This window comes from Dunckerocampus dactyliophorus, chromosome 16 (assembly GCF_027744805.1).
Source record: "Dunckerocampus dactyliophorus isolate RoL2022-P2 chromosome 16, RoL_Ddac_1.1, whole genome shotgun sequence".
NCBI classification, from domain to species: Eukaryota; Metazoa; Chordata; class Actinopteri; order Syngnathiformes; family Syngnathidae; genus Dunckerocampus; species Dunckerocampus dactyliophorus.
Genome location: NC_072834.1, coordinates 8438286 through 8460225, shown reverse-complemented (window position 1 = coordinate 8460225; position 21940 = coordinate 8438286). Strand labels below are relative to the sequence as shown.

The 21940-nt window shown below is 40.5% G+C and overlaps 1 protein-coding gene across 1 annotated transcript; it reads right to left on the bottom strand.

Moving 5' to 3' along the window:
• Positions 1-16553: 16553 nt before the first annotated feature.
• LOC129169329 (fibroblast growth factor 1-like) lies at positions 16554-21494 on the bottom strand. Its single transcript, XM_054755676.1, has 4 exons — positions 21291-21494; positions 19794-20054; positions 18047-18150; positions 16554-17896 (listed from the first exon to the last, which is right to left on the bottom strand). Exons 2-4 carry the CDS (start codon positions 20047-20049, stop codon positions 17660-17662), a joined length of 597 nt encoding a protein of 198 aa, XP_054611651.1. The 5' UTR covers positions 20050-20054; positions 21291-21494; the 3' UTR covers positions 16554-17659.
• Positions 21495-21940: the final 446 nt, after the last annotated feature.

The following is a 21940-nucleotide window of genomic DNA, read 5'->3' as shown; positions in this document are numbered from 1 at the left end:
GGTTTCCTCCCACATTCCAAAAACATGCATGCTAGGTTAACTGCTGACTCTAAATTGTCCATAGGTATGAATGTGAGTGTGAATGGTTGTTTGTCTGTATGTGCCCTGCGATTGGCTGGCGCCCAGTCCAGGGTGTTCCCCGCTTCTCGCTTTTCTTCCTGTCATTCGCACACAAACAGTGAACTGGAGAAGGTGAATACGGTACAAACAAAGCATAACATACTGTAGGTGCATTTTTTATGGCATGTGCGGCTTTTGCAAAGCACTCAAGCTGATGTTTATTGAAGGAAGTGCACCTTCCATAATTGATGTTGTAACTACACTAGTGAGTTTGTGTCTCTTCCTTGGGAGAGTTATTAATCAACTCTGTCTTTGGCAGGTTGTTGGTTGTTGCGTGAGTGGACATTTCTAGTTTTAACTCCACGGATTGAATGTTCTTACGTGAACCGAATGCTGCCATACTCTCCATCACATACACACGAATGGACAGGCGACTGCGCAGGGACACGGCGGGAGACAAATATAACGCCGAGGGATTTGTGAGGTCAGATTGTTTTTGAGGAAGCATTTGTATGACGCAAATGTATTACTCTTTTGAACGCGTATTGTTTCGAGAAGCCAAACTAAGCAGAACTATGTTCCTCGTCACGGAAGTCCGAGCAGAACTGGACTCCGAATGGGGGGTGGGGGTACGTCACTGTTGATGGGGATGTCATAGAACTTCATGTCAAAAAATCCCAACCGTCCCTTTAATTCAGGTGTAGTTTCCGACTTACACTACAACTCGTCTAAAAAGGGAACTCATACGTAACCTGATGACCACCTGTACCAGCTAGACTTTCTAGGTTTCCTGAAGCAGTTTGAGTGGTGGGGGCTGCGTGGTGAAGAATGCACATAAATTCATTCCTAGGCGTACATGTTCCTGGAAAGTCCCAAATCAGATGTTCCATCCTGGAAATGGAGAAGGGGCTAGTGACGTATTAGCCAGTGTTAAAATCCTCATTTGATTTCAGGCTGCGTTCCACACAAGATTTGAGGGAATCCCAATGTCTGGATAAATATATCGCCTAACTACCTTAATTGATAGTTTTCAATGAGGCTTCAAGCCAATTCCATGCTGACACTCAACACCTATCCGTCCTATTTTTACATGATCGGACCCCCCCCCCTGCAGTGCTGCATTCTCATCCGCACATGTGCACACGGGCATAAGCCCCAACCGGAGGCACACGCTTCTGGACTTGTGGATGCGGTGTGAAAAGCCATTATGGATTGTTATGCTTGGCTGATGGCACCCCCACCCCATTCAGCCACTCAGAAGCTGAAATCATGTTTGTTTTATGCATGTTGGGAGGGGGCATTACTGGAAGAGAGAGCCCTAAGACTAGAAATCAAATAATGTCATATTTATTCATCAATGCGTGTGCTTTTATTGAGAAAAATGCCCATGGAGCTAACACCATTACTATGATCCTCAGGTGTTACCAGGGAAACAAAGCTATATTTAGCTAAACACTGACATAATCTCCCCCTCTCTTCCACACACGCAGATAAATGCTTGCCCTCTCCGGCGGCGTCTTATTGAATATTCCATTCATACTGTATAGTATGTGCTCTTTGGGTGATTCCTGGTAATTAGGTGCTATACATTTTGGGGTCAAGAACTCTTCCAGAGATTTATGACGGCCCAGTGACATGAGCAGCCCATATCAGGAGACATGCTTCACTGTGTCAGGCGACCGGTGCTTTCCGCCCGCCATCCAATCCAGCAATGCTATAAATAGACGTGCATCCATTTATAGCCCGGTGACACGTTGTGATGCCGAGTGGATGACATGTCTCAGTCAATAGCTGCCACTGGAAAATAGGATTACGTCTCCCAGAGACAGCGGTTCAACCTTGGATGTTTTTACACAATCTTGTTACACTCATTCGAGGCTCAAGCGAGGAATTTATAAATAGGTTTACTTTGTGGCGCCCCCTGTGTTTTGTGGAAGACGTGTCATACAGGTGTCCTAAAAGTGTTATAATCGTGACACAAATGGTCAAAGGCTTATGGAAAATTGGTTGTAGTTATTCCCGCCGATGCCCCTGACACGAGTTTGCGTGATGGCGGCCATGTTTTTCGACCACTCTTGCTCACCTTTTACAGACACGTGCCTGCCAGTCCCCTAAAAGTGCGTACCAGAGTTATAGTGGGTTAAATACTTATGGGGTTGAATAACAGTGCCACCATGTGGTGTATTTGTCCGAAAAATAATAGCACAGGTAATACAGTAGCAGTTCATGTTTGGACAAAATTTCATTCTTTTGTGTGCCGCAGTTCAGGAGTAGAAATTCCAATTCATCTGATGTGGGAGGCAGGTGGCCGTTACCTTCAGAAAAACCCATTGGACAGGTTTTATCGATCAAATCTGGGCTGTAGTTTGACAACTGTGGTGCAACTACGTGTGTGTGTTCTGTAAGCTTTTTTTTTTTATTGAAAAAGCCGGAATGAAAAAGTTGCAAAATTGCTGCCACATTCGTGAAAGGATTTGAAACTCGTAAGCTCGGCTCCTTTTTCCCTCGGAGCCATGACGTGATGTGATTTGGCGACGGGCCGGTGCTGAGTGACGTTTGAGTGGGCTTCGTGGGCATCAGCATCTCTTTTCAGCACCTCTGCACTAGAGCCCAACCGATATGAGATTTTGGGGCCGATACCGATATCGGGGGCTGAAAAAAGCCGATATCTGATATACAAACTGATATTTAATATACCGATATATGAAATAAGAGCATTGATATCCACAGGATACATACGAATACAAATACGATTCAACACAAAGAAGCAGAATATTACGAAATGAAATTAAGAAACTTTAATTGGTAACACTGTCAACATATTCTAAACAGGGCCGCACGGCCGTCTAGGGGTTAGCATGTTGGCCACACAGTCACAGGCAGGAGATCGGGAAGACCTGGGTTCGAATCTCCGTTGGAGTCTGCAATTTTTTCCCCCGAATGCGATCAGAATGCTTGTTGGAATACCGTAAGAATATTTAGAATGCAGTCAGAGTGAAGTTAGAATACCTTTCGAATGCCATACTATATTTTTCCACTTCGAATCCGCCTTGAAAGTTTTTAGCATGCTCAAAACATTCTAGCCGACCACAAGAATGGGCCTGAATATTTGGAATGCACTCAGAATGCAGTCAGAATTTTTAGACTGCACTTGGAATATCCAGGAATAAACCACAAATTTGTATCCTGGCTCATTCCACCTCTAGTGGAATAAAGAAGCAAGAAACACGGAATTTAACTAAATCTCTAAAGTCTTCGTGGAACAGGAGGCTGACTGCTTATTTTCCCAGTGTTACTTCCTGCAAGGGCGCTAGCACCTTCCTGTTCCGCGCCCTTACGCCCTCTGATGACTCTTTATGATGTGTGCGTTGATGCATATGTTCCTATACATCAGCATCGATTGTACTGTGTGGGAAGAAATGCGGGCTTCCTTTCACAGCTTTATTGTGATATGGAATAACAAATCCAGCTCGTTTCATGTCACTTCCTGTGCAGACACACGGGCTACCTGGTGCCGGTGTGTGTTTGTGTGTACTTCAGCGCTGCAGTGTGATATACTGTAGTGCCCAGAACATTTTTTAACAACACAGAATGTGAATTATTATTATATTAAATATTGGGAGAATACAATCTGAATTTTCCAAGGTAATATAATACAAATGAATGAAGTTGTGTATGAGAACATGTTTGATATTCACACGTTTAAGTCAAAATATTTGGAGAAAAAGTTGAAATACTGGTAGGATGAAGTTGGAATTAGCGGAGAAGAATTTGAATATATTGAAGTTGTAATATTACAAGACTACAGAATCATAATTTTATGAGGAAAATGTCCAAATATTACGTTAAAATATGATGCAACTAAAGTCAGAATTTTACAAGGAGAGCGTTGAATTATTACCAAACTAAAGTTGTAATACCGCAGGAAAAAGTCTAAATGTTGCAAAAAATAGCTGTAATTTGACAAGAAAATGTTGCAATATTGGCAGAATATTTTCTAGAAAAATCTCAATGCTACGAGATTCACGTTGTAATATAAGACGTGATTTTTACGACAAACACGTGGAAAATATGACCGAACTGAAGGCGTCATTTTATGAGCACAACGTCAAAATATTGAACAAAAGTTGGAATATTGCATGAAAAAGTTGAAATATTCCATATATATAAATATACATATACATAATATTACATTAAAATTATAAACCATGCAAACTTTTATGACACTGCCTCTTAAAATCATCGGAATCGAGAATCGTCGGGAACCGGGATTGAAACAACGAATCGGAGCCGGAATCAAATCCAAACGATACCCTCGTGATACATTTACAAGAATGAAGCCGTAATTTTAGGATCATTGAAGTTCTCGGAAAGATTTGTTATGAATTTAAGGTGTCAGAGCCTTGAGGATTCCCAATTTACGCGGTCACTTGTAGAAACGTTACCAGCTCACATGTGCCTCGGTGAATCCAGGATGAGTATTATGGTGTGTCAGTCATTTTTCCAGGCAGTGTGACCAGCGAGAGTGGGACTGACTCAACACTCAAACATCCTCATTTCCTCCCATTGTTTCACCAGCCAGCAAACACCCAATTGTCATCGTAACACAATTCACTCCGGCTGATGAATTTTCCTGTGAACATGTACTGTATTTCTATTTCCACCCAAGTGACGTGAGTAAGAGTTATTTTCTGCTCTTTGTGTTTGTGACGTGTATAGCTTTTTGTTACACAACGTGGGCGGCTCATAAATAGTAGTACAGGGGTGCATTTGTCATTCAAGGACTTTTTTTATTACCTATTTTGATTTAACTCATGTAGTGTAAACATGTCATTCTTTTTTAAAATTGCTTCAATAAAAAAGTTACTTAATTTACTACGATAGATTTAAAGGAAAAATAAATACAGTGGTGTGAAAAACTGTTTTCCCCCTTCCTGATTTTTTATTTTTTTTTGCGTGTTTGCCACAATTACGTCAAAAATGAGTCAATGACAACACAACTGAACACAAAATCTAGTTTTTAAATGAAACTTTTTATTAAGAGAGAGAAAATCCAAACGTACATGGCCCTGTGTGAAAAAGTGATTGCTCCCTAAAGCTAATAAGTGGTTGGGCCACCCTCAGCAACAACAACTGCAATCAAGCGTTTGTGATAACTTGCAATGAGTCTCTTTCAGCGCTGTGGAGGAATTTTGGCCCACTCATCTTTGCAGAATTGTTGTAATTCAGCAACATTGGAGGGTCACAAACAGATGGCAGGTCATTCTCCTTCAGGAGGTTTTGGTAGACAGCAGATTTCATGGTTCCGTTTATCACAGCAAGTCTTCCAGGTCCAGAAGCACCAAAACAGCCCCAGACCATCACACTACCACCACCATATTTCACTGTTGGTATGATGCTCTTTTTCTGAAATTTGGCATTACTTTTATGCCAGATGTAACAGGACACACACCTTCCAAAAAGTTGTACTTTTGTCTCGTCAGACCACAGAGTATTTTCTCAAAGGTCTTGGGGATCATCAAGATGTTTTCTGGCAAAATTGAGACGAGCCTTAACGTTCTTTTTGTTCAGCAGTGGTTTTCGTTTTATGTTACACACACCGTAACCGTTGATATCAGAATCAGAAATTGAGAGTTGGACAATATCGGCACATCGGTTATCGGCAAAAAAAACAATATCGGACATCCCTAATTATTATTGTTATTATTATGTTATTATTGTGCCTGTTGTGAGATAAATAATTATAAAATAATAAAAGCCTGTCAGTGGTGCGTGTTACTAGTGACACCTAGTGGTCAATGTAGACTACAGTTCATAAATGTTTTGTATTGCACTAAACTGTATTTGTATTTTAGTTCATTGAGTACATTTTAGGATTGAAAATGCTTAATTTAGGCCAAGAATGCATAAACGTTTGTTTAAAAAAGCATTTTTTGGACAAGTAACAGGCCGTAGTCAAACACGAAACAGTGATTATTTACCAAAGACGTATTTATACGTTTTTATAAACCCGAACGCCCGATCCCAAAGACGTATTCATACGTCTTTTAAGTTTTTTTGTGTGAGAGGCAAAAAGGGGTGATGATGCAACTACACACTAGTAGATGTCACTTTTAGAGCAGTTTTGAGCCATAAAAATGGCCACAAGGTGGCAGAAGTGCATTTGATAAGCGCTTGGCTTGGCATGGATCATTTACCTGTAAAAACACACTCGGCAGCAAGGAGGAAGTGGAAGAGAAGTGTAGCGTGCAGACGGTTGCGCATTTAAGGCACACACACACGGTGTTATATTTGTAAATAACTTATTTTGATGTAAAACAACCCTGTTTGTGTTGTTTATGTTGTGCTATAGTTGTTTAGATATTTGAGCTGTCAGCACGATGTATTGCATTGATTCACCACCGAAAACTACAATAATAAACATTGTTGAATGATTACCCCCTTGTGTTGTGTCTAATGGAGTGTCACTCCTGCTAAGAAGTGAGCGTCGCTCATGTGTGCGTAATAAAAACGCCAGCACAGCGTTTATTTCCTCAACCTGACCTCCTTTCTGAGAGTCAGCCTAACGGGATTAAAAACACCCACCGCGGTGAAGGTCTGTTTCTAACGCACGCCATGTTGACAAAGTGTGCGTATGTGAGTGTGAGTGACAGCCACAGCTTGTGTGTGTGTGCGTGTCACAGGAAGTGGTGTGATGTCATCGTTTTTTTGCAGCCTATCTTTTCTCTCCTATCTTTTTTTCATCCCTTCCTTCCCTCCCTCGCTTACAGCAAGCCCCCCCCTCACCCTCCAGTCTTCCCATGGGCCCACAGGAGATGATAAGGTGATGTCATACCTCCGCTTCCCGGGGATGTGAGTAACTGTACACTGTGTGCCTTGGCCATTTTGGCCAGAGCAACGATTGTGTGTGTGTGTGTGTGTGTTGTTGTTGCAAGTGTTTGTGTGCTTGCAGGACGCAGGAAGAAAATAAATGCTTCTATTCCTTGTGTATTTTGGAATATGTTTGTAATTTTGCAATAAATAAGAAAAAACAAACATCAAATATTAGGATAGTTCAATCAGAATATTACAAGACGTTACATTAGCTTGAAATATTACGAGAATTCTGTGTGAATATTACAAGAATAAAGTTATAATTTCACGAGAAGAAAGTCGAAATATTCCAGAAATAAATCAATAAATCCACAAGAATAAAGTCTTAACGTTGTGATATAAGTCCAAATATCGGGAGAGTATAATTTGAAGGATGCAAGTCAAAAGAGTACGAGAACTGTACGAGAAAGGAATGCAACTTTACAAGTAGAACGTTGTCATTCTCAGACGGGAATGTCATCATACTTCGGTTCAAAATACTGTATGGTGAGAATTAAGTCTGAATATTACAAGAATAAAGTTGGAACTTTACAAGGAAGTAGTCAAAATATTGCGTAAATAATGTCCTCATTTTACAACAATAAAATCATAACACTGCCAGAAAACATCTCCACGCATGACAAAAAAAATAGTCAAAATTTTGTGTGAGCAATTGGAGTTTTCCACTTTATTCTTGCGATATTGTGTTGACTTTTTCCCTCATAAAATTCCAACTTATACTCGGACAATAACAGCTTTGTTCTCTTAATATTTCGACTTTTCTCAAAATATTACATCCCTTTTGTAACATTTTGACTTTTTACATTTTTATTTTATTTATTTTTGTATATATATATATATTTGTATAATATTTATATTATATAATACAGTAAATATATACTATGCATTGTTATTTTATTTGATTAATTTAGGAGTTTACATGTTCTCCCCTTGCGTGCGTGGGTTTTCTCCGGGTTCTCCGGTTTCCTCCCACATTTCAAAATCATGCATGTTAGGTTAACTGGAGACTCTAAATTGTCCATAGGTATGAATGTGAGTGTGAATGGTTGTTTGTCTATATGTGCCCTGCGATTGGCTGGCGACCAGTCCAGGGTGTACCCCGCCTTTCGCCCTAAGTCAGCTGGAATAGGCTCCGAACCTAATGAGGATAAGCGACATAGAAGATGGATGGATGGATGGATGGTTGTCAACAAAATAATGTTCATTTTTATTTAGTTTATTTACAGTAATAGCTACCGATTCTAAAAATTATGCATTTGTCATTTGAATGCAAGCTGCTAACTTAATGAATTTTAAAAACAGGTTATTCCTTGTTTCCAAAAAAACGCATGGTAGTCAGGTGTATGATACAAGGTTGTGGGTGCTCATGGGAAACGTAGTCCTCCATTCGGGAAAGGAGGTATACCGTAGCTGACACATGGTCTTCACTTGTTATGTTATGGCCATCAAACGTGTGTGATATTCTTCTGAAATGAGAAATAATACGGAGACTGTGCTGTTTTCGTTGTGGTTTTAGTGAGTGGGCGACCGTCCCACTGCTGTGTTACAGCACAGACGTGTCATTTCATTTGAGCGGGAAGTTTGTGGCATTCATTTTTAGTAAAATTACAGAACATACTGGAACATGGCGTCTGAAAATAACTAAATCCCTGGAACAAAAAAAAAAAAAGAAAGGGGGCAGATTTCCTCCTCCTGTTGTCCATGTAAGACCCGCCTGTGCCCTGAGCCCCGGAGTGGCGAGGGGGGAAGCAGCATGAAGCCGTAAAATAACATTGAGAGTGTGCCCGGAGCGGTTCCCTTATAAATCAAACATAATAGCATGCTGGCGCTGCAGTCCCGAGCCTCGGAGCTGCACTTTGAAGCGCCATCATGTGGAGCTGTCCCCTCAACAAGAATAGAGCCGTGTTCAGCATGGATGCTTCACTTTAAAGGACAAACTCGGAGTTGTTTTAAGCTGGTTTGCTCTGCTTGGGCCGTCCGGCTTGTGCAGTGGAAACTTGTGGAATTTCCAAACAACCAGAACCCCATGTTTTTCTTGGTTATGTTGCTTTTTTTTAAAATACATTTGCCAAGAAGGTCAAGTTAAAGCTCCCAGTTTCCTTCATGCATGGGCACACACACCACTTAGACCACGGGGGTCCAAAGTGCAGATGCAGCTCATTTTTCACTGGCCCTATTATTGATAAGAGCCACCTTTCAGAACAGAAAAGATGCAAAATAATCCACACAATCAAAGCCCACCGTATGGTTATTCACATATGCACGCTATGCACATGTCACAAAACCGATCCAATCACTCCTCCTATTAATGATTAAATCCACCTTTCGTAATAGAAAGGAATAGAAAGATGCAAAATAATCCACAAAATCAAAGGTCACGTTATGGTTGCTCAAGCATGCACGCTACATACATGTCATATAATTAATGCAATCGTTCCTCCTGCCAGTTACTAATGATAACTTGACCTTTCATAATAGAAATGAATAGAAATTCCCAAAGTAATCCACAAAATCAAAGCTAATAGTGCGTTTGCTCACACATGCACGCCGCGTACATGCCATATAGTTGATGTGATTGCTCCTTCGGCCAGTAATTAATAATAACCGCTACTTTTCCTAATAGAAACGAATAGAAAGTCCCGAAATAACCCACAAAGTCATAGCTCGCGGTACGGTTGCTCACGCATGCACGGTACGTGCAGCACATGTCATATAACGTATGCGATCACTTCGCTTGCCAGTTAGTAATGATAACTACCACCTTTCATAATAGGAATTAATTAAAAAAAAAAAAAAAGACCCAAAATAATCCACAAAATCAAAGGCCACAGTATGGTTGCTCATGCATGCTCATGATGTCCATGATATATAATAAATGTGATCGCTCCTCCTTCCAGTTGCTAATTATAACTGCCGCTTTTCATATTAGAAATTAATAGAAAGACCCAAAACAATTTGCTAAATCACAGCATGGTTGCTCATGCACGCATGGGACGTCCACAAGCACCACCTTGCATAACAGGAATATTTCGAAATGTGATGCATGATGGGAGTTTTCGGAGAAGCATCGTTTAGACTGAAGCAGATGTTTGACTTTGCGCACATGGCACTCATTCAGGCCACCGCTGCCATCCCACAGTGGCATAAAATGGACCTGCAAGCGTGTGAGCCAAGGGGCTGGCGGAGCAAAGCAAAACAAAGCAAAAGGGCCAAAAACAACCGAGAGCAGATTCATGTCTCCATTGTGCTTCCATTTACTGAATAAGAGCAGGTTTGCGAGCCCTCGATGGCTTGATTGGGAGGCTGGTGTGTGTTAAACTAGTTGGCTCAGCTGACATAGTAAACATAGCAGCACTTTGTGGATTCAAAGTCTTGGGACGCCACATTCCTCCATTATCAATTAAGACAGCCAGTTGATATTTCAAAGTACCAAATCAAATTTCTCTTGTAACACACTGGTTGGTTGTCATGCCTAGTCTTGAATTCCATTTTTGGAGAAATATAAATGACAACAAAGAAACAAAATAAAAGTATATATAGCGTATTCTGTATGTACATATCTCATTTCTAGTCAAGCTTACTAACTTACTAACATTTTACAAATGAACCCCCCCCCCCAATTATTATTAATAGTAACCTTATTGCCATTGTTTTGATATCACTCGTAGCAGTATTATCATTAGTAGTGATAGTATTATAAAATAAAAATGTATTTTATAACACTTGATGCTGTTAAAACAGCAACGACAAAAATAGTCATCATCGTTATCATCATAATAATAAGGACCCGAATAAAAAAACATTGACTCACATAAAACTCCCATAAAAATCATCATAAAACTGACTTATTACTATTAGAATTAGTAGTAGTAGTATATTTCATGCAATATTTTATAACACGCAAAAAACATAATACTATGTTATTTTTGCTACTTTTAAGTACTTCATATTTATATTAATATATCATATACATTTTATACATTTATATATTTCATATATATTTTTTTACAGATATTGTATTAAGTACTTTATAAAATATGTTTTATAGAAGTGTATATTATTTATTATAATTATGCTATAATTCTTACAATATTGTATTATTTACTTTAAGTACTTTGATTTTTTTTAGAATTATAATATTTGATGCATTATAGTTATGCCAAAATTAATACAGATATTACATTATGTAATTCATACTTTTTGTACTGTAACTATAATAATTATAATAATTTGCTTATTTATAATTGTATTATGAATATGATGATTTTCTGAACAATTAAAAAATGTGTTTGTTCATCAAACACATATTTATTTATGAATAAAATGTTTATTTTTATTTTTATATTGTATAAATTGAGTTATGAGTGTCAAGCGGGGGCAAAACACACGGCCTGACGGCGTATAGCGAGAAATATACTGTCCACAGTCATCTAAGTCAGCGCATGTTCTTCCTTACTTCATAAAAGTTTATGTGCTGGCGAGATGCGTGTGCATAACGTAACGTACAAGAAAGATCAGTCATCTTGTAAAACACAATTACGACCATGACCCCTCTTTTGGAAAGGATGTGCTTCTCTTTCCATGGAATAAAGTCCTATTTTGGCCCGTGGCTACGTAAGCAAAGCCCTGACAGCCACTCCACTCCCCAGCATCTCTGCCTTGTAGTCTCCTTTATAACGCAAAACAGAAAGAAAGGTCCAAGTTTAACCGCTTATCTCTTCCTCTTCCCTTTCCTCTTCCTGTCATTCAGAAGATGAAAATAAAAAATGAAGGAGAAGGGAAATGTAGATCACTAAACAAACCGTGTGGAGGACTATTTTAAGGCGAATAGCTCTCATTCCACACATCCCAGATAGGCCGCACTGTTTGACTGTGGCCCTGACTGTGTCACTGCTCCACTTCCTGGCTCTTTTAGGCCACATCCTCGTGTGTGTGTGTGTGTGTGCGTGTGTGTGTGTGTGTGTGTGTAGACTAGAGGAGCAGCTATAATTGTAAAGAGGAATGTCTGATGCAAAGTGGCCTTTTCAAGTGGCCCATTGTCTGTTGACCTCTGGAGGTGACGCAGTGGAACGGCAAAGACGAGCAAAGGTGATAAAAATAAAAAAGGAACACAAGACAGGGCGGTGACGTAAGATACACTATAGCATACTATATACAGTTCCTGCCAAGTACAAAGTGCAGTATCTCATAAAAGTGGGTCCACCCCTCTATCTTCTCAATATAAACTTGGATGAGCTTTAGAGTAGTCAGTGTACAGCTTGTGATGCAGTATAGATTTATTATCCACCGAAAATCACAACACTCAGCCATTATTGCCTAAATAGATGGAAACAAGTGAGTGGCACGATAATTGCCTTTATCTACCTCTGCATGCACTTGAAAATGTTAGCACTCAGTTGTTGGTATGAGGGTCAGGTGCGTTAGACTTGCCATACTGTTGTGTACAATGAACTCATAAACAGCATTGATTCTGGCTGAGGCGTTTACTTCTTACCGCTGTTACAACATTGGTTCTGCTGCTGCTGCTGCTGTGTTGTGCAATACAGGAATCCCTCGTTCATCACGGTCAACTGGCTCCAGACTTGACCGTGATGAGTGAATTTCTGTGAAGTAAGATTCCTTCTTTATAAATGGAATATTTTTGTAGCTAGAGCATAGGAAACCTGTTTACAACCTTCTAAATACATGTTTTTAACATTATTAGAGCCCTCTAGATATGAACTAACACCCCTATAGTCACCTTTCCACTCATATTACCCAATATAGTACGCTTAATAACAGGAAATAAGACATATTAGACATACATAAGACACAACATAGACTCACATGTTAGCATTGGGAGAGTTTTCTGGACAGTGGCTGATGTAACATTACTGACACCTAGTGACCAGTGTAGAATACTACATCTCATGTCTCTGAATGCATCTTCTGAATGCCTTATATTTGTATTTTCATTCATTTAGCCATTTGTATGTTTGAAAATGCTTCATTTAGGCTAAGAATATGTAAAATTTGCTCAAAAATGTATAGCTATGGGCTAATAATAGGCCCTACTCAAGCACGAAACTGCGATAAGTGATTTATTTGTTTGTTTTGAAAAATCAGGAGTGAAGCCACAAAATTTGAACTGCGGAGCGGCGAGGGACGGCTGCATACTTGATTATACGGAGAGCTACGTTCTCCTTCCCACTTTCTCATGTACTCCTGGTTTTAAAAAATAAATGAATTAAATTTAGAGCATTTCAAGGGATGTTTCATCTTTTGTTTGTTTGTTTGTTGTCCTTTTTCCTCATTTGGACATTGTCCTAACTAGTAAAGTGACGAGTAGACAGGTGCAACGATGCCGTGCAACGGTACGGTATCGCTGAGAGGACCAAAAAAGAAGGAGCAAAGCAAAAAGACAGAGACGGATGTTTGAGAAGGCAGCGAGACAGACAGACAGGCAGGAAGGGCGAATAAAGAAAGATGGAAATGAGGAAAGAGAGAGCAGTAACAGATGAGAGAATGTCTCTGTGTGTGTGTGTGTGTGTGCGTGTGTGTGTGTCTGTTAGAGAGGTTGCAGTTGCCTGGTTCTTGGCTGCTGTCAGGCTACGGGACTCCCAGAGGAAGCCGGCCCTTGTTCGGTTTACAGTGTATGATTCCCTTCCTGCCCTGCACAGACCCACAGGCCAACGGCCAACCTACATTGGTGTGTGTGTGTGTTGGGGCCCGGTCTTCTAAGGGAGAGGTCACAGGTTGCATAACAGTCAATGTTTGTCAACCAATAGCAGCATGTCCGCACAGTGTCCTCATATAGGATGGATCCAGCTTGTCCTTGCTGCTTTTGATAAGCAAGGAACTACGACATATCTCCGATACTTGCCTGAGTATAAAACGGGCTTTCACTTATTTTATTTATCGTCCATTGTGTATCCTTGAAAAGCCTACTGCAAACAGACGCTGCATGTGCGCAACATCATTGGAAAATACCACTACAGGGTGGGCCATACGTTGGAAAAAGCAGCATTCGTGTTGGACAACCGTTTTTATGCATATACAGTATGTGCTCTATATGATTGCCGCTGCTTTGAAAGCACTTATTAATACGTGTTTTCCACTGGGGATGAACTTGCATTAGCACAGTTGAAGCTACAGTATGCTTGCCATGGCTTTGGTGATACATTCCTTCAGATGATTGATGTCTTGTATCTTCACCTGATACACCACGGCCTGCAAGTGCCCCCACAGATAGAAATCAAGAGGGGAGAGCGCTGGGGAAACTTCCAAAAATATACATTACAGTATACATTTTCCTATGTATGGAAACGTATGGCTCACCCTGTACTACTACTACTACGACTAATAATAATATTAGTAAATAGTTATTAACAACAACAATACTTACATTTAATATTTTTATAACAAGAACTGAATTGTCATAGCATATGTATTGTATAGGTGTCGTTTTCCAGAAAATCTGTAATAGTAATAATAATAATAAATAATAAAAATGTTTTCTTACTAATATAAATGCATTTCATTAATCCATTTAATGTATTATTTAATACATATATTATATATAGAATATTTATATATATATATTGTAAATATATCATTTAATATATAATTAATAATGTTTTCATATAGAGTATATATATATATATGTGGATTGTATACAATCACCTGATTTATTTAGTAATAATAATAATATAAAATGTACACATTCATATTTATTGTCTATTGATAAATACTTATTTTTAACAGCAATATGTAAGATTTATATTGAACCTGCCAAAAGATCAATTAGTTTTCATCAGAAAAGTTAGTTTCTACCTTTTTCCGTTCTTTAGTAATCAGCAGTAGAACTTACAGTAGGCAAGTTTCAGGAAAATATCAGTTCCCAACTAAAAAAGGGAGGCAAACAGCTTTTTGTGAAAAGATACATTTCAAGGATAACTTTCACTTTGACACCATTTTTTTTTTCACTTGTGTGACAGCTCAAATGTCAAACAACTACAGTGTTCCCTCGTTTATCGCTGGGATAGGTTCCCAAAATAAGTGTAATCCGCAAAGTAGCCAACTTTTTTTTAACAGTTTTTATATACATTTTAAGGCTGTAACACCTCTCACCATACACTGTATACACTTTACTCAGACAGGCAAAAACATTTCTCACATTTATCTCTTGTTTAAACACTCTTAAAAAAGTGCAAAACGTCGTTCGAATTTTAATGATCAACACAAGAAATATTATATTTCATTCCTGTGACCGTGCCTTCTCGTCCTGGCGCCGTTCCGCTGCGCTGTAGCGTTTTTGTATCCTTGTTGAAACATATTGCTGCAGACGAACCGAAGATTCATTTACAAGCTAGCAAGCTAGCGATGACACGGGAGACATGGCAAAGGAGATTGAATGACAATCGTCTACAGCCAATCAGGACGCAGAAAACAATGGGCGGTGCAGACAGATGAGAGAGGGACGAGTTAGACACTCAACTTCTCACAATGAAATTCTTCTTAAAGGGCCAGGCTCGGCCTGTAACAGCGTTCATACGCTGTAATAAAAAATCAGCAAAATCTGCGAAAAGGTGAACCGTGATAGAGCGAGGGAACCCTGTATAAACATAGACAACACAAAAAAAGGGTTGATAAATATAACAAATAATTTATTTACAAATATAACACCATGAACTATTTTCACGCTTGTGCATGCGTTCAAATTTCCCTACAATGCGTAACCTTCTGCATGCCACACTCCTCCACGTTCTTCCACTTCCTCCTTGCTGTTGTGTGTTTTTTCCATCCAAATTCACAAGCCGAACTCTTGTCAAATGCACTTCTGCCACCGTGTGGCCGTTTTTATGGCTTAAATCTGTAAACCGTAAACGTGGCATCCATTAGTGTGCAGTTGTGTCATCACCTATTTTTGCCTCTCGCGCAAAAAAACCCAAAACTTACTGCAAAAGACGCATAAATATGTCTTTGGTATTGAAAGAGTTAATAATGACTGTTACCTCCAATTCTGTCTGTTTCAATTAAAACTGAGCATTGTTAACATCGCTCGTTGAAAAATAATCTAAAGTGCATTTTGATGGGAAACTATAACCATCTTTAAACAATGTCACAGCGTTTCCTCGTCAATCTTTTTTCCTGGCAGTTTGAGGCCGTGTTCTCTTTCAGCTGTTCCACATTAAGCGCGGATTCGATAAAAAAAAAAAAAAGGCTACGCTTCCAAAAAGTGCTGTGAAGAATTCCTAGCAGGGGTGAACAGAGGTCACGTTCCTCGTCTCCCAGCATGCAATCATCTGTAATAACTTTACATTACTGATCAGCCTATGGTGAACAAAAACAGAGCTAAGGGAAGCCATCTTTCATTAGCTGATCCTTAAAGCTGCATAAAACCTTAAAGTGTGTTTGTCCTGCTTTAAACGATCACAGTGTCGCTGGTTCTATCTAATCTGCTTGGATGTAAGATGGTTTTATTTCCTATCTAAGTGTGTGATTTGTTTACCACCACAACAACCTACTAGTGTTCGCCTAAATCGGTTGATGAGCATAAAGCATACCCGACTTGCAAGTTTCATATCAGGTTGAAATGGGGCACTTGCAATATAATCTAAAGCAATGCTGCCCTCTGGTGGTCAAGAAGAAAGGGAAAAAAACTGCACTCACACAGATTTCATTCATTTATTCAAATACTGTACACATACAGTACAATATATATTAAATATAAAAAACTGTTAATATTATTAGTCAACAATTAATATTAAAAATAAAGTGAATTTTTATAATGTCACAGTAAAATGCTACTCAGGAATTTTTTGCCACTTTTAAATAAATATTGCACAGCTCTGTATCACCCAAAATAGAATGCTAACTATTTTTGTGACGTTATCAGTACTGTTATTGTGTAATTACTGTCTGTTGTATTGAAGTGAATACAGAAGAAGCAGCTGTATGCAGCAAATGTAGACGTACGGTACAGTATATATTGACTTTACTGCCAATTTATACTAGAAGCCATGAAAGAGTGGGTATGTGGTTAACTAAGACAAAACCAGTAAAACCTTCAAAGTGGAACACACTTGTCTTCGTGACGCTGGTTGACTTGCAGTTCTTTTTTTAACTTTAAAGTGAATTAATCTGTTCTGTGGTCAAACTTTAGCCTTAATAAAAAACCTTCATTAACAGTACAGGCAAAGTTTTACGTCAAATTCTTAACGGTCATAAGAAGCGTGAAGTGACGTTAAGCACTGTACAGGAAAACAGAACTACAGGAAAACACCTGTGGGCATTTTAGCCATCATTAGCCATGATACTATTAGCTAAATGCTAGTTACCATCTGGATGGCTCAAAACAATATGGCTGTACATTTAATTGACACTTGTTTTTATGGCTCATATTGTACGAAGCAGCCAGTCTCTTTCCTGTGTCGGCTGTAGTTCAAGTTCCGTTTCTATGGTTATCATCACATTTTTTTCTGCAATAGGATGACAAACGCAAAAAAAGAGAGGCCAAGGAAAAGCACACTTTCACAGCATATGGTGATGTTTTGTTTGCCTTTTGAGAGAAAATTGTCCAGAAAATTTGGGTTGACCTCCAAATTATACCACTTCCGCAGTGTTTGACTTTGAAGCTTCCGCTGTGTGGTTATTTTTGTGTTATTGTCAAAATGGTGAAAATGCATTAGGTTAAATCTCTATTATTTTTATACTTCAAATTTCTAGCTAATCCTGAAGGTCTTTTTCACGGGAACACGGGCGGGGAGCAGACACAGACGCCGCCGTCAGTGACGTCGTTGCTGGCGTCCGCCGACAACGGCAAGAACAAGATGGCCTTCTGACCCTTGTCAGTTTTCCGGCCCGGTTTGGGTTCGCCGTTCCTCTTCAGCGCCACGTACCATTTGTATTTCTTGGAGCAGTACGTGTTGTAATCGTTCTCTTCGTAGTTCTCATGAAAGTAACACTCATCGTTGAGGGTGAGCTGCAATCACCACACAGGGAGGATACCTTCACTGACTATTATTGTGCTTGTGAGCAAGTTACTCACAGTGTATGCAGAAATGAATGACTTACTCTTAACTTAGAAAATAGCATCCTATTGGCTTCATACTCTGTGATATATGTTACTCACTGATCCATACAGGCTTCCGTTCGTGTTCATGGCCAGGTATCTTCCTGTGTTTTCGCCCGTCACCACCACCACGCCCGCACTCACAGCCGTCAGCCTCAGGATGTCTGCACGACAGGTAGAGTATTTGACACATGACGTAGTGTCGCTGCCGCATGACTCACTTTCCAGGAAAAAAAAAAATCAGCTTTGACGCAACGCTTGCTCTGGAAAGATAAATACTCACCTCACATTTCAGCAAGCCCTTCTATAACAGCTGAATCCTGGCTGTGTTTTAAAGTAGTCTGTGTACAGCTTGTACAGCAGTGCGGATTTATTATCCGCTGGAAGTAAATCAACACTCAGCCATTGTTTTCTACTGTAGATCGCTGCTAACACAAGCGAGCGGCCAAATAACTGTGACGACGTCATGGTCTACGGCTGCATGAGTGCTGCTGGCACTGGGGGGGTGGGGGGAGCTGCGGTTCATTGAGGAAAACATGAGTTCCAATATGTACTGTGACAAGCAGAAACTGGGCCACATGTCATTTTTCCAGTCGAATTATGTTTTGTGAGATGCTTTATAAAATGTATTGGGACACCTGCCCATTACACCTACAATAGGGGTGTCTAACGTGTGGCCCGTGGGCCATTTGAGGCCGGCAGCTCGTGTTTTTATCAGCCCACGGCATCATCGGTTATTATGAAGGCCTTTTTCTTCTTTAGAGGTATTTCATTTCTGACGCATTTGTTAACTCCTTTCCCGCCACTTGTACCACTGTTCTGTGTGAACGATACCAACGCGGACTGTTAGGACCAAGTCGAGCTGGCAATTTTCCACCTTAGGAAGTAGTATCAGTGCCCTCGTCGAGGTGGGGTGGGGCCTGTCATGCCAAAACGTTTGACACCAGATGCTTTCCTGTTGTATTAAAAGCAATTGTCAATGTTATCTAATTATCTGTGTAGTCCCAATTTATCTATGCAATAATTAACATAGCTAATGTCAAGAATGCTGCTTAATCCTCATTAGGGTCGTGGGGGTGTGCTGGAGCCTATCCCAGCTGACTTTGGGCGAAAGGTGGGGTACACCCTGGACTGGTCACCAGCCAATCGCAGGGCAACTTTTCACACTTGCATTTATAACAATAAGACAACTTAGAGTCGCAGGTTAACCTAACATGCATGTTTTTGGGATGTGGGGGTATGCGTAGAAAAGCCATGCACGCACGGGGGGATGCCCAAGCGAACCCAGGAACACCCTGACTGTGTGGCCAACATGCTAACCACTTGGCCACCGTGCGGCCTCATTTAATTTAATTCAATGTCATTTTCTGGGACTGGGTCGACTTAGCTGCCTGAGTCAAATTATGCAAAATTCCTGCTTTTTTTTGGTCACTGTTTTGTTTTTTATCGTTAGTTTATGTACAGCAGGGGTGTCTAAAGTGCGGCCCATTTTCGGCAAGCGTCTAGTTTTGCATGGCCCGCTGCATATTCTTAAAATAACATGAATTTAACAAATATTAATTCTGTATGTTATTCAATATTAGACTAATTTGCTTTGTCACCTATAACACATAAACTAGGATGTGAATGCTTTGTTCAGCTAGTTTAGCATACACTGAATTGCTTTTAGCATCTTTTAAGTACAAAATGTATGAAAGTGACCCCCCCGCATCCTTCAATTGTTCTGTATGTCAGTGTTGCACCGGGAAGGAACCCACATTAGTACAGATACCAACTACCTAACAGTAAAAATAACAATGAACGTTACCATAGGGGTCATTGTCCTGCCTGCCTCCGTTCACACTCCCATCAGGCAAGATCCTCAGTTGGTGCCCTCCGCTCCTACAGTACAGCCTGGTCAGGGTCCGGGTCTTTTGCCGGGACATGTCCAGGGAGGGTTTAGACAGCACTATCACGTCCTTGTCAGACATCCTCCCCAGGCTTTGTGGCTTGGTGGGGATACAGCGGTGCTCCTGTGGCTGAGACGTTGCCAGAGTAGACGCGCACCCTTCAACGCCGCTCATGTCACCTGGGGTGCGTTTCAGACAAAACAGGAAGTTGGGATAAACACCTCCTTTTATATACCAGTACTCTCTCCTGCCTCTTCGGCTTAGCGTCTCCCTCCTTTTTTGCCCTCCCCAGGCAAATAATTTATCCCCGGATAAATAAATAAATACCTAAACAAATAGAACCGTTCCAGATGGGAGTGATGTAACGCTCACATAAAATCTGTTAAAAGGCCAGACGGGACACAACAAAGTGAAAATGTTGTAAGGTTGTGCAATCTTTTTTCTTTTGTTTTTTTTAATTCGGAGGAGACATGACAAGGCATTACACTCACCGTCACTTTTTAGCTACACGTCAAAGGTTTTGACACATCTTCCCATTGAATAACATATGAAAGTGTCTCCAGACTTTTGGCTGTGATCTATTAATAGATATTCTGTTGAAAGATAACTCAAGATGGATGAGGCCCAAGGTCTCTTATGGCCTGCTGTCCTGCATCACAGTTGATTTGAAATGACCTGTTACCTCAGGTCAAAGATCACATCAGACAGCCTCCCGAAACATTTCAATGAGTTGCGCCAGAGCAAGAACTCTATTGATATTGGCGGACGTCGCAATCGTGATGACAGAGGAAGCTGAGGTCAAAGGACGTTACATTTTCGTTGCATTTTCCTCGCTCGTCCTCAAAATGTCAACAGCTAGAGCAAGAACCCTGTTGATTTTGAATGATATCCCACCCAGAAGGACGGTGGTTGCTGAGGTTAAAGGGGTGGTTTGGGTTTTTTGACATGAAGTTGCATGACATCCCCATCAGCAGTGTAGTACAATAACGATGACTTATGGAACAAGAGTCCTATTGATTTTGACAGCTAGCCTGCCCAGGATGACTGAGGGAGCTGAGGTATTCAGCTGGACTATGATGGACAGCTGTGCTATGTCACAGCTAGAACCCTAGACCCCACCTGTGGATGGATGAGGGAGCTTAAGTCAAAGGTCAGGCGTCACTTGTTCTGCTCACAATGTTCTGCGGTTTTCGTGAGGTTTTCTACAAAATATGCAGGAGTTACTGTAAATCAGAACAAGAGTACTGTTGATTTTGAACAATATCCTGTCTTGCAGCCTCAAGTGTGAGGTTCTGCTTGTTTTCTGCTTTATGTGCACGTCCATTCGTTGCGTCACAGTCATGCAAATCCTAATCGCTTTCTGTTTAATCAGCCTGAGCTAACCAAAGCCCCTCATCCATGCAAGTGTATCCTACCTGTGAGGAAGTTACACGATGGAGCTCCAGGTGAGCCAGCATTGTAACGATTATAGTCCTTTAAATGTCTTTTCTACATGACAGAAATGGAGCGTCTGGAGTGGACGCCACACCTTCTTACGTTGCGAGCGCTCATTTTAACAGGTCCACGTCAAAGTCTAAAAATGACCCGCGGCAGAAAAGAGAGCGGCACCCTGACATGGCGTGACTCAAGTGTCCTGTGCAGCGCTGCCTGTCTGACCGGGTGCTGCCACATTCTTTCTGCCCACGGTGAGCAGTAACTATAGACACGAGGGTGGTGACTCCATTTCCCACAATTCCTCCTACATAAGACCAATGCCTTTGTCACTGCACATTTTGGAGCAGAAGCCAGACAACAGCTGCTGTGGTCATTATTGGACATCCGTGTAGGAGGATTACTTTCATTAGTCCAAATATAAATGTTCGGGCTTTATGTGTAACTCACCTCATGTCCTTCCGCATGCTTAGTCATCATTCTCACTAAGAGGTGCTGGAAAGTTGTCAAAAAAGTTAGAAGTCAGTGCAAGAATGCAGCACCAGTCATTAGCTACAACACAGAGATAAGAACGCGTGGCTTGAGTGTCTGTAGTATATACGTAGTATAAGTATATCAAATATGCTTTTGTACA